Raw genomic sequence first — 14,456 nt, 5'->3', positions numbered from 1 at the left:
CCATCAAACATTTTCTCTTCCTGACCTTACTTGAATTTCTTGAAATAGAGAAACAAATATTTCCTATTTTATTTAATTAAAAACCCACAAAAACACTAGAAACAAAAACACCACCAAAAATAAGCTTTTTTACAAGCCTAGTTTAGAATAAGAACAGGTAATTGCAGTGTTGTTAGGCTGGTGTGTACATGCCTAAATATGCAAACCAAACCATCCATAACTCTGGAGAATCAGCTTGAAGGAAGATGATAGAGACATAAGCAGAGTCTGAAAATTCTGCATTTTACAGCAGCCTTGTAATGCTTATGGCACACACTTCATTATGCACAGGGTGTTTTTCTGTTAGGGGCTTAATCCAGGAAAATCCATATCTGAGGATTTTGGCAAAGGAAAGAATCTGTAGCAACCTTTTTTCCTTGCCACCCCACCCTAAGCTGATTTAAAAGAAGACTGAGTACAAATCAATGGTGCTGCCACTGAAGGTTTAACAGATGTCTCCTGAAATGACAGTAATAAACAGAGGGATAATGAATGGAGAAACATTTCAATCAAATCAATCAATGCAGATTCCCAGAGGAAGGGAGATTACCGGGCACAACCTCCTCCACCCAAACAGGGAACATCCTCAGCATTGCACAAAGGAGGAGATGATCCAGATGATACATTTATGCCATGAATGCAGATCCTAATTACATTAATGAGCTCAAAGCCACAACTGGCTTGACTGTTAGAGCAGCAGGTTTAACCAAGTCTCATGTCCTGACATTCAGCTGGTTTGGGCTCTTTTGCTGGTCTCACACTTGGAGGTAAATAAAACAATCTTGGGCCCTTCACAGCTTTCAGGTTTCTACAATTTCTCTTTGCAGTCACTTCTCTCAGTGCTTTTTGAAGAGGATTCCTCTTTTAAAGATGCCCCAGTCAATAGACTAGGACACAACTTCCTCAAATCATACCTATAACCTGTTTACTCAAGGAACTAAACTTTAAAAATACACTTCCCCTGTTTTACAGCAGCAATCCAGCAACTTGATTGGTCTCTCCTAAACTGAAGGGAAACAGTTTCTAAATTGTCACTCCATACTCTAATACTTGATTTAACACTCATTCTTCAAGCAGTATTAGCAGCATTCTGCTAATACTAGTAACTTAGTATTATTGCTAGTATTAATATAGTAATACTAGTATATTATATACTATATAATAATACTAGTATTATACTATATAGTATATATATACACTATATATATTATATATAAAATATATATTATATATTACAAGAATATATTATATATAATATATATAATATATATAATATATAATATATATTATAGTATTATATAATACTAGTATTATATTATATACTATATAATAATACTAGTATATTATATACTATATAATAATTACTAGTATTAATATTCTGATAATACTAGTAAATTAGTAATTTTACTAATGGTGCTGCTGAAGGTATTTGGGGAAAAAAGCCCAGGTAAGCAGTAGTATATTTACTTCCCAAACTGAAAACTGGGGTCAAAATATTTGAGTGTGCACTAACACAAAGCACATTTCCCTGTGAGAGGTTTCCTTTCTCGAAGTGTTAATTATGGCCCAAGTACAGCAGTCCCCATTTATGCCCACATGAGCATTGCTGTGGCCATGTGCAGAGCAGCCAAGTGTTCCATGTGAAATTAATCCTAAACTCTCCAAAACCAAAGGGCAAACTGGTGGGAAATGGCACCATGAATGGAGCAGCCTTACAAGGGCTGGGTCAGGATCTGCTAGTACAAGCTGGGGTCATGGTGCTTCATTAACTGATCTCAGAGTGCAAAAAAGGAAACTGATTTTTGTATATGCGTGAGTTTGGACTGCCTGGAAGGAAGGGACAAGTTGAAGTAACTAAGAAGAACCTCCCAGGCAGATTTTGTCTCTTCACCCACCCAGGGAAGCAAAGGGACACACAGCAGCAGTGTCTCTTAGAGGCTGAAGCACAGACTGTGTGTCAAGAGCAGACATCTCACATCTCCCAGCTTCTCTCTCCAGCATGAATGGAGCAGCCTTACAAGGGCTGGGTCAGGATCTGCTAGTACAAGCTGGGGTCATGGTGCTTCATTAACTGATCTCAGAGTGCAAAAAGGGAAACTGATTTTTGTTTAAGTGTGAATTTGGACTGCCTGGGAAGGAAGGGACAAGTTGAAGTAACTAAGAAGAACCTCCCAGGCAGGGAAACACAGCAGCAGTGTCTCTTAGAGGCTGAAGCACAGACAGTGTGTGTCAAGAGCAGACATCTCACATCTCCCAGTTTCTTTCTCTCCAGCTCAACCATTTGAATAGTCACTAAAACCTGATCTGCCCATTTCCAGAGATAAAATTCAGCACATTGGGGAGGGATCAATTCCTGTTTCTCTGCAAGAACAGCGAGTTCAGACACAGTTGCTGATACAGGGTACAAAATAATGCTGCTGCTGATCAATCCACATCACAAATGCGTCACAGCTCAGCCCAGCTCTCAGAGCTCAGCCCCATTTCCCCTTTTCAGTGCTTGCTGTGTGCAGCTCGAGCTGGGTTTGCCTTTGCTCAGAGCCATCAGAACTGCGTCATGCGGGGTAGAAGTGAAACCTGCCTGGTGTTTGGTCCCACAAACTCAGTACCTGGCCTAAAAAAAGGAAAGGTTCAAGTCCTGACTCATAGAAGGCATCTTTTGTAAAACCTGTTGGTGGCAGAGCAGAATCTATGTTTGCAGCAGCTGGATCACTTTGGCTGGAGGGTGCTCAACTCCAAAAGCACCACGAGAGGAGTCAGCCCAAGTTTAATTCATGAGTGACATTTTTATCTTGCATAACAGCATTAACAAAGAAAGGTGAAGGGGTTTAAGAAGGGCTTTAACCCAATAATATCCCTTTAATCTATCATCCCCTATTTAGTGTAATCCAATTAATCCATAATTCTCAAAATGTGGATAACAAATGGAGGCAGACAGAGCACGCCAAGCTGGGGCCTGCACTGTGACACCCTGGCAGCACCTGCAAGCTGGGGACATCTGCCACGTCCTGACAGTGACAGAAGGATGTCACCAAGCCAGCCTGGAATTAAATACTCCAAACAAGGCTCCAGCATCAGCTGCTGCTCCTTCCTGCACCCAGTTCAGCAGTGCTCTCCCTTCCAAGTGCCACACTCACAACTCACACAGATTGTCTCCCATCAGCAGAGCATTTACACAGTCTCATATATACCATGCCACACCAATTAAATTAATTAAAACATGATTGAACTCTAAAAAGAAGTTAATCTGCATACCAGTATACCACAGAGCAAACTGTTCCAGTTTTCAATTGCTTTCCTAAGAGGGAAGAAATCCATTTCAGTTTTCTTAGTTAGGTATCCCTCCCCTCTCCTGGTGGAATTTAATTGCTGAATTCTTAATTGCTCAAAAATATGCAAAGTCACTACAGCTTTTAGGTAGGAAACAGCATTCCACTAAAGCCTAGAAAAATACAATTTCTCCACACCAGGCATTCTGCTATTGTATTTCTAATTCTGAAAGACTGCTTGGAAACCAGGATGTGACATATTCTAGAGACAGCTGAGACTCCTTCCAACAATTAAAAACCCTCAGAGTGCACAGCATCAATCCTGGAGTGGAGAAATTCTTCTCTGTGAGGTCCTGGCACAGGCTGGCCCAGCCCTGGAATGTCCAAGGCCAGGCTGGACAGAGCTTGGGGCACTCTGGGAGAGTGGAAGGTAGGGAGAGGAACAAGATGAGCTTTAAGGTCCCTCCATCCCAAAGCATTCTGTGATTCCATGATTTCCTTAGGATCACCATGCCTTCAAAGAGGAAGCAAACTCAAGGTTGTTCAGCCCCTTCTGAAGATCAGAGCCAGGTTGAGGAACACATGAAGTGGCACATGGGACAAGCACAGACCCAGAGCATCCAACCAAAAGGCTGCTGCTTGCCAGAGCCTGAACAGAAATTAATCCATGAAAGCAAGGATTAGGTGAACTTTGTTTCTTCAAAAGTATTTTTACTCCCTCCCTAAGTATTTACAATCCAAACTCTTCTTCCACAACGTTGACTTTAGGAAAGACACCAATACCTTGCAGAAGATTTTCAAATTTCATTGATGAAACCAATCCTCCAAGGCCCAGAACACAGAGCCCTAGAAATCCTATGAAAACATGCACTGAGCAAGGAGAAACTGCCACCTCCCAGTTCCTATTTACACTCTGGGCAGCATCTCTATAAACCTCAGATGTTTTGCACACAAAACAGATTGGAACCAGACTGTAAACATTTGCTCTTCTTTCAGAGCACTGACCCACTGGCTCCATGACTTCATGTGTTTGCAACTCCAACTGCATTTCATCTAATGCTGGAGCACTGGTGAGTCTGCAAATCTGCCATCCATCATTTCCAGCTTTACTTGCTTCCAAGTTGTACGAGACCAGCAAAGGCTCCCAAAAACATGACAAATATTTGGCATGTGGAAACGGATCAGCACTAAAACTGGTCATACTCAACTTGAAGATGCTTGAAAAGTCCATTATTGCATAAACTCTGCACTAAATCACAACATTTCAAAATCAGAGCCCTGAACTGGATCCCAATGCACTTCTCTAGGATTCAGTTTTAAAGTACATTTGGTTCCTATTTCAGCCTCATGAGAAATCCAGATGACCAAATGCTTTTTAGTTCCTTCCTCTGTCTCAATTAGAAGAATCCATTTCAATTAAGTTCTGGTATTTCTGTTTGCAGCCAGGGATGCACTCACAACCAGCTCTCCTTCCAAGTTGACAAGATCCTGTGATAATTTACTGGGTCTACTGAAAGATCTACCTGCATCATTAGCTGAATATTGGTTTTAAAAACTACTAAAAGTTGTGTCTAAAAGAGCTCAAAGTACCAGTGAAGTACACAAGACCCCCTAAACAGCAGCAAGAGGCAGAAAACATCTCATGTCACTTGTAGAATTTCCTACTATGAATTAACTAAAACTGGAAAGAAATAGAAATTAATTACTAGAGCAACTATATTTAAGAGTCCCAATAGCAGCCACTTCTAAAATTTTAATAATCACCCTGCATTACTTTTTTCCCCCACAACTTTGTGTAGATATTTTGAAATACAAGTGGTACCAGTGCACTGTTTCCAGCCCTGGAAATTCTGCATCCTCTTGATTTGGTCACCAGTGGGTGATAAAATATCATCATGTGCCCAAAGAGAGAAGTGCTCCCAGGCTGGCTGCAGAGATCCCAGCATTTTGTTTAAAATTATTTCCCCAGCATCTTTAAACAAAGGAAAAAGAAACAAAAACTCTTGTGGTATTACACATTCCTGTACCCTTGAGCCATAAAAAGAATTTGGGGTCTTTTCATTTCCTTGGTTAAGTCTCTGAAGAGGAGAATAATATTTCACTTATTAACTGAGGAGACTCTGAAGGAAAAAAAAATATAAGGCAGGAATGACTATGATGGAAAGGTGTGCAACATGGTACAGTGAATTGAGTGCTGTAAAAGGCAGCTCACTCCTCATTACTGTTCAGAAATTTTCTTTTCTGAAGTAGTTGTTGTCAGTTGCTGTGATGATAATGCAGGCTGTTTTCTGTATTTAAAATTCCTCAGCTTTTCCAGCTCTATTGCCTGATGTTTGTTGTTAGTGCAGACATGCAAGTTAAAAAGATACAGGAAGTAATTTAGGACTTTTTCAGCTGCCGATGTACTCTTAAACATTTTCTTTATCACTATTTAAATTCAATCCATCAGGCAACTCTGGGATAAAATGGAAGTGTTAAGTCTCTGGGACTATTCAGATTTTTATTTGAATGAAACACATTTTATTTACAGTTTGAGGCTGCCAAATTAACTAATATCATGTTCTATGACTCATTCATTCACCTTTAAGATATAAATAAAGGTTTCATATTCCAGAGTAATACAAGATGCTATTTGGTATCCAGCAGCCTCCATCAGCACTGTGAGCATACATCTTGTTGTTCTGTACAAGGGCAGGTTCTGCAGCCTCAAACTTCTCAACTGAATTTGATAATTCAGATCCTTAGCAAAGGAAAGTGCCAGCAGACACAATGCTGGCACAGAGATTATCTTGCTTTCCCACAACTACAGTTATTCTACTGCTTTTCTGACGCAGTGAGTGAGGTCAGCTGCACTTGGTTTTCTCACATTTTCTTAAGCAACTTCCTCAGCCACCACAAGTTGAAGTTTCCTACTCCTTTGCTAGTTCTGTGTAAGAGGTGCAGCCTGAGCCCTGAATATATCAAAGCATTCAAGAACTGAAATCTGGGACAATAAAGAGCCAAAACAGTCACCCAGTACAACCTAGGTACAATAAATATGTGCTTGGTGAGAGCAGACTTCACCAGCCTCTAAGGCTGAAGCCTTGCTACAGCAAACTCAAATTAGGGAAGAGCAGCACAGATCTGCAGTGCCTCTGGCAGGGCAGCTCAGTGCTGAAGGATCCCATATTTACACATTTACACATGAAAAGATCCCTCTCTGCTGCTTGCCCCAGGTGCAGAGCACAGGCATGGAAGCTGACACTGCATTTACCCCACAGGATCTGCTGACAGCCACAGCCCAGGGACTGTGCAGGGTTTGTGCTCAGGAAGTCAGTTCTAAATGGACCCAGAAGGGGATCAGCCAGTGCTGTTTAAATTCCAAAGGTTGTAAGGAGACAGCTCTGCAGGTACCAACATGCAACACCTTGCAGGTGAGCAGAGAGCACGGAAATGAGCGTGCAATAAATGCCTGCACAAGGGCTCCATTTACACTGCACAGCACAAGCAGCAAAAGCTCCTCTAACACATTTGCAGGGATTCAAAACAACCTGCTGAGAAAAAGTTCACACACTCATGATGTGAATATTCATATTCAGAAGGGCACTTGTATTTTATATTTATTTAACCATGGCTTGGTTAGAGAAATTCCCTTTTCTCTCAAGAAGTAGGTCACCTTCCAGTCTCCTGCAATAAAATGTTTAGGAAACTAAGGCACATGACTATCAACAGGACACAGCTTGCTGGAGATGGCATATGTATAAGAACACATCCCTCTGCTCCCACACTGCATTGTACAAGTCTGCATGTTAAAAGCAGTGGTTCCCCATAAACAATCACAGAACCCCAGAATGGTTTGGGTTGGAAGGGACCTTAAAGATGCCCTTGTTCCAACCAGGCCCCCTTCCACTGGACCAGGCTAGTCAGTGTCTGGATTGGGTTGAATTAAGAATTCCATCCTGAGAGATTGCACTGAAACCATGCAGAAAATATAGGCTTGAACAAGCCAAGTGTAGCACACAGGACTCCAACTGGTGGGAAGACAACTCATCTGCTTCAGTCTGGCATAACCTGTCCACATCAACACAGCTCCTCCTGAAAGACCTCTCAAGTCCAGAACCATATTTGTGCTTAACAGCCACAAAAAATAAAAATATAAAAGAATAAAAATATACAAAAAAGAAATATAGCAACATTCTGAAAAAAATACAGCAAAGAGGTTCTGCATTAAAACCAGACCAGCACCAACTGGAAATAAAGACCAGTCCACTCTCCAAACGCTTCAAGATTTGGCTGCTAATAAGAAAAGTTAGCAGGCAAGAAAGGAAGAGTGGTGGGAAGGGAAGAAGGCAGTCCCAGAAACAGCATTTCAGCTCTCAGAGGCTGAAACAGAAACACTAATCCCGATTTGGAAAAGGATAAAAAATGGCACTTTGTGCCATTTTAGTATAATTCACCTGGAGATCACTCAGCTTGACTGAAATATTACAGTCAATCCCCAGTACCAAAGCACTGGCATACAATGAAGGGGTTTTGGCCACAAATCTGGAGTAAGGACACTCAAGCCTCTGCTGCTGGACTCCAGAGTTAATCCCTATAAGGAGTCTTATTAATGCCAACTCAAAACCAGCATTATCTTCTCATTGGGGCTGGAAAAACAGCAAATCTTCAAAAAATCCAAGTCCCTTTTGAGGATTTGAATGGCTCATTTTAAAGTATAAATTTGTAAATCACTTTTCTTTCCATATTTATAGCAACAATCTTTGATAAATTTTTTCACCTGAAGACCATGAGATGGAAGGTAGCCTTTTCCAAGGGCTTTAAGGAGTCATGCTCACTGTACACAGGCCATCCTTAAATCTGATCTTTGGCAGAGTACTGATTAGAGAAACGGGAAAAAACGCTCATACTTCAACAAAGCAGCAGCTTTTTGGGTTTCCACACAGAAATTTAAGCAATAGTCAATGTAATTGCAGCACTGTGTTTCAATAAACTCTGAATTACGTGATTAAATGCCCAAATAGTCAATGTTTAGAGAAATGCTGGGTGAGTGGATCTCACGTCTGTAATGAAGATTCTCCTGCCAGTGTCAGAAACCTCCTCCCAAGAGTTCATGCACTCAGTCATGTCCCAATAGGAGCAGCTCCTGCACCCTTCAGGCAGAGTGGGAGCACTGAACAGCCAATCCCAGGTGCAAGAGGAGATCCAAGGGGAAAGCCATGACTACTTGCTAAGGTAGGGGGGTGGGAAGGTTAAAGAGATGAACATGGGAGGAAAACCAACACAGTGCAGAAGCTGCTGGAAGGCCTCTGAAAGCACTGGCACAAACACAATGTGCACACTCCCATGAATGACAGTAATACACTCTTTTTCTACTCTTGTGACTTCAGGGGGACTTTGTGCACTGACCTCACAGCTGTTCCATAAGATGGGAATCCACCCTCCAAAAGGGGAAAACCTCAACATCTGGCAACTTAGCCTGGCTCCACACACAACTGACCTCTGCAGGATCAGGATCTATCATCAGGCACATTTCAGGATGTGTTGAAATAACAATAAACTTTCCTAATATTCTGCAGTGTCTATTTGAGGACTCATCCTTTCAATAGAGCTTAATTAATATTCTTGTGTGTTCAACAGCCCCACTAATATTCAGACAGAACTCTGAAAAGTCCAAGGACAATAAGGAAAATACAATACAATCTTCCAGTAAACTGATCAATACTTGCCAAAAATACTTGTCTGCAAAAGCAAAATGCTACATGGAAGCTGCTGCAAAGCTATCAGTGTAACTTCAAGCAGAACACGCCTTTTCCTGTCTTCTATAATCTGATCTAGCAGACATGTCACAGAAAAAGCTGTGATCCAGAGGTGAGGGCATATCCTATAATCCTTATTGTGTCATCTGTGCCTGCAGCTCTATGCAAATATGGACAAAAAGAAAGTATCATCTCACATCTCTGCAGCTTTCTGGTTTTAAAATACCCAACAACATTCCCTTAAACTGCAAGTAGGGCATTAAGTATCTGTCTGAAGATCAACAGCTGCCGGTAACAAAGATCAAAACCCACCCAAAAGTTACCTTCAACAAGAACAAACCCTGAACACATTCAAAGCTTATCACACATCTGAGCAAGTTGGCTCTCATCACACTCTTCCATTCTCAGAGAACAATGAGACTCCTGGAAAATACTTCAAAATGCTTCTCTGTTAACAGCTCTCAGAGCAAGTTCAAGAAATGACTGACATGAGAGGAGGTACAAGGCTACTCTTACTCACAAGGGCCCTGCTCAGTGTTCCACAGCACCAAAGGCTGCTCCAGGAGAACAGCAAATCCTTAGAGCACACACTGAAAGCTCAGCAGCACAAACAGAACAAGCAGGAAATGCTCAGGTAAGTGTGCTGCAGAACTGACAGAATGGCTGTGTTTATCTAAGTCACTTCAGATTTTTACCGGAAACCAAGCACTGAGGGGAAATGTGAAATGTTAATGAGGTGCCAGGTGCTGGGCTGATTCAGACTCAATGTGTAACTCAGCCCTGCACCCTCCTGAGAGGCCAGAGGAGGAACGAGCCTGGGGGATGCAGGAGAGGAGCCTGAGATGACCAGAACCTCCAGTGTGAGTTACAGAACTGCCTCAGCTGCAGAGCACCTGAATGAGGCTGGTTTGCAATAAAATGTAATAAAATTATAACATCAACCACCTGGGAAGCACTGAAGTGGCACATATTGCACTAAGCTGTAATTAGCTGTTTCCAGGTTTAAAGCAGTACACAAGCATGACCTAATGAATTTTCATAAATGCTGCTGCTAGTGGCCAGAAGGCCCCTATTTTTATACCAAGGAAAATAAATCATATTGGCTATCCCATGACCACTTGAGTTAACAAAATGAGGAAGGACACTCCAGTAAACTAGACATGGAAATGCTGATTCCTAATTCCATTAAAATACAACCAAGCTCTTTTTTTTTTTTTTGCTGCTATAAAAAGATCTCGTTGTTTCCTTAGGCTCCCAACATCATCAGTAAAAGATCCTGGAGAAAAACAAAAAAGCAAGAGCAGCTTTACAAGCCCTCACAAACGTACATATGCATTGAAGTTTTAACCATAATCTTGCAGAAATCTCAATTTTAAACCCTTTTTCTCTGTACTTCCTACCTGCCTAAGTTACAAATGGCTTCTACACTACACATTCTTGCTGCCTTTCCTCCAGAATTTAGATGTAAATTTTGACATTTTCACTGCTTACCCATCACTGCTCCATTTTCCATTTGCTCACCTCTCCCTCTGTCCCAAAGTGTCCTATTCCCATGGCAAACACTTCCCCACTGTTTCTGCCTGGGCTCTCTTAGTATGAGCCATGGTTTTCAGTCCAGTGAAAAGTTAAACTCACTCAACAGTCTGAAAAGAAGTTAGAGCAGATACAGCCTAATAATGCTCCTCTTCCACATCACTCCAGACTTTACACTATTTATTTTTGTGCCACTTTTCCCTCTCTCCTACTCATCTAATCACTGCTGCTATCTCTCATCATATTTTTTTTGCCACAAGCAGCTAAACTGGAAGCAGAACAGTATTTTCCTCTTTTTCCCCATTCTACAGTGTTAGAAGTTTTTAGTCTGGAGCCTTCACTCAAGAGTCAGTCGTTGACACGCCTGAACTGTCTGTGTCCCTCCCAACTTCCCCCTGCTCTACCTCCTGACTGGGACACGCCTGTCACTCCCTCCTTAACCATTTGTGTCCTCCTCTCCTGTCACAGCACAGGAACTCCCTGAGCACTCTCCTGCAGGTACAGCAAGAATCCACATTGCTCTAGGAGCTTCCCTCTGCTCTGCTGCCCACATGGAGCTCTGGCAGAAGTTAAGCTGAAGCTTACTGGGGTAAAACTGAGACTTCATGCTTGGCCAGCACAGATCACAGTGCCTGCACTCAATACAATGACATCATTCAGCTGCCTTTTTTTTTTTCTTTCATGTTTATAACTTGGCATAAATATGTCCAGCTGAGATTTTGAAAGGATTTAGGAAATAAAGTAATATAAGAATAAATAAAGCAGTTACCTTGCTTTCAAAAATTATTAGGATAGTACTGAACTATTAAGAGCACCTAAAAAATATTCCTGAGTTTTACCTAAAGCACAAAATGATAAATATATATTTTTGCAGATAATTACACAGATGTAGGGATTTACAGAAGAAAGCAACAGCTTTCTTTCTGTAAGGTTCAGAGGAACAAATTCTTCACTACTCTCTTCACAACCCACTCAAAGTGAAACTCTGCACATGTTTCAGTTATGGAAAGAACCCACTTCCCAGGGCCTCAAGATGACAGAACAGTAATTGCTCCCTTCCCTTTGCTACACAGCCTCAAGTCACTAAACATGTTTAATCGAAGACAAAACTGCTTTATTGAACAGATTTTAAGCAGATCCCTCCAGCACAGCAATTACACCAGTAGAAGTCACATCTGCACCAGAATCTTGACTACAGAGGAGCAATTACTCTTTTATGATCACTTGAAGGTGAAACTCAAGGAGCAAGAGGTCTCCTTAGGAACTTATTTACAGAGCTCAGCCCAGGGCTGGGCAGGTGATAGGCCACTGCAGCACCTGCCCATTCTGCAATCTGCAGAAGACATTCCATGATCAGGGCAATACATATTTATAGAATATTTACACAACCTCTTTAAGTCAGGCTATGATTACACAACCATTCATAATAGCTCAACAGGAGACATCATGAGCTATTGTTTGGATTCACACTAACACAAAGGTTATTTTTAAGACATAAAAACACAAAGCCACTTATGTTTGAGAGACCTACCAGAACAGATCTTATCTATTTTAAGGTTCTCAACCCCTACCCCCACAAAACCCTACGCCACTGGTATACACAAGTCTATGAACCAACAATCAAATTTAACTCAAAATTTTTCATTTCTTTTTGCAGCATTTGCACGGGAATGGAGCAAAGGGAGTTCAGCTGTCACACACAGTTCGAGCTGCTGCTCAAGAATCAAGAGGTTTCTTTTTCCTTTCCAACCCCACTACTGAATTGTGTACTCCATCTCTACCCCACTAAAATAAAATTGTGTATCCCATTGTATTTCCATTCCATTTTGTTACATCGAAGCTGAGAACTTCAATGCAACAAAAATCTCATTACATGAGAATTAACACAGACATTCAAAATTAAACAGGAAGTATACAGAGGGAATGTTTGCTAGATTGCTCAAACTGGAATAGAGAAGGGAGTGGTTTTTAAATTCTTCCCATTAACCCATGCATATCTTTTCTTAAAAAATCACATTACTATTAAGCCTGTCTTTTTTTGACAAACCATTTTTTTTTGCTTGGCTTGTTTAAGTTGATGCACCAGTTAATAAAAGGGTGGTAATAATCATACAGTAAAAATACTGTGCAGGTACCAGCTTTGTTACAAAACTTTAAAGCCCTCAATACCTCAGCTTTCCCACATATGAAATGAGGACGATTACGTCAGAATCTCTTTTATTACTATTAAAAAAAGTGGGGAAGTAGCTAAATGCAGCTGTGTGCAACACCACAGAGTAACAGCCAAGCACTCAGAAAAGCGTAGGGAAGCGGCTGCTCAGCGTTTCACAGAGAAGCAAGGCAGGAACAAAATCCCACAGGGCCACTTGAAGGCACTGAAAGGCAAATCTTACCAGCTGGAACTCCCTGCGCCTGTCATAGGCGTGCTGGATGCCACTGTCTGCCCACAGGGCTCGGATGGCAGGCAGGTAGTCCAAAAAGACCCCGGTCTCCACCATGCCCTGCGCCACGGTGACGGCGCGCGTGTCGAAAGCCATCACCTTGTCACCGTTGCTCTGGTTGGCAGGATCCCCCCAAGGGATGTGCAGCTTCTCTCTGGCATCCACCAGGACTCGCACACCTGCAATGACAAGGAAAGGCACTGTGAGCATTTCTCAGCGTCTCCTGTTTCACCAGCCCACAGAGGAACAATGTACCTACTCTGCACAAAGATCAATAGGAACATCCACCCGTAGTGTCCCAAAAACTGACCCAAGCCACTACACTCACAGGTAATAGCAAACCCCAGATTTGCTACCTCAAGAGCATCATAACATCAACAGGATTATCCCCACAGTGTCAATTCAATTCCTGAAAAAGCCTTATTTTTAATTACTAACTTTATCCAACCTGTACTCTCTTGGCTTGAATACAAAGTACACTTAAAAGTTTATTTCAAAATATGTTAAACCACCTCATTTCTTGAAGGTTCTCTACGTTTTTTGTTCTTATCAACTTGGTATCCAGTTCTACCAAATTATACAAAGAATCTCTATCACTGATAGTATTTCTATCACTGCCTTTAATACTTTAAGAAAGACTAAAACATGTATTAAAATCATTGCACTTGCTAAAAGTATGTTTCTTTAGCTCAAGTGCAGAGGAATTGTATCATCTAAAGGCTTTCCTGTACTTCTGTGGCTGTTTTGGTAAATATTCTCTAGAAGAAAAAGAGTATTTTAAACTTCTTTTTAAAGTCCTTGTGAAAAATATAAAAACTCACTGTGCTCATATTGATAAGGTAAACGCAGGGGAATTATTTCTAGTACTAAATTTACTGATGAAAAAATAAAAAGAAAATTTCAGAAAGAATAAGCAACTATAATGTCATAGGAAGAGATATAAGGAAATGAAGATGTGGCAACAAATGACTGTTCAGTAACACACTCATTCAGTGCCAAGGTGTTTTGTCAAGGTTCACCCCCTTACCATGGTTTTTCTCTCTGTCAAAGGCAGGTATCTGTGAGATCTATCTGTGACTGCAGGAAAACAGCCTCCCAGACAGATGTGCAGTTCCTACGTGTATACCTTCACAAAGTAGCAAGTAGCTTTAACTATAAACTTTAACCTGGCTGAGATACATGCAAACTTTAACCTGGTTGAGATACATGTGTGTGATGTCTCCTGCCTTCTACTGCTATCAGTAGTTTTTCCAGGCTTGATTCATCAGCAGGTTTGTAAAACAACTCTCTTTGAGAATTGCTGGATTTTCAGGGGCTGAGTCTGGCAACACTTTGCTGTTTTGAGAAACCACATTAAGATTTTGTCCAACTATTACACAGTCCAAACTGAAAATCCAAGGAGCAATTTAGATAAGAGAGAAAATGAGAGAGGATGACCA

General features: G+C 41.2%; 1 protein-coding gene across 3 annotated transcripts in view; it reads right to left on the bottom strand.

The window, feature by feature from the left end:
- GNA13 (G protein subunit alpha 13) overlaps positions 1-14,456 on the bottom strand; it is a 30,314-nt gene that overhangs the window by 14,531 nt on the left and 1,327 nt on the right. For all 3 annotated transcript variants that reach the window (XR_011683060.1, XR_011683061.1, XM_071451313.1), the window contains exon 2: positions 12,970-13,196. Coding sequence is in view for 1 of the 3 variants with exons in the window: in XM_071451313.1 (XP_071307414.1) it covers positions 12,970-13,196 (227 nt within the window). In the remaining 2 variants the exon portion in view is untranslated. The remainder of the gene's footprint in view (positions 1-12,969; positions 13,197-14,456) is intronic.

The sequence above is a fragment of the Agelaius tricolor genome, unplaced genomic scaffold (genome assembly GCF_023055355.1).
Source record: "Agelaius tricolor isolate 1412-34295 unplaced genomic scaffold, bAgeTri1.0.p SCAF_32, whole genome shotgun sequence".
NCBI lineage: Eukaryota > Metazoa > Chordata > Aves > Passeriformes > Icteridae > Agelaius > Agelaius tricolor.
Note: the sequence above shows the minus strand (reverse complement) of the source record. Positions and strands in the feature narration are given on the sequence as shown.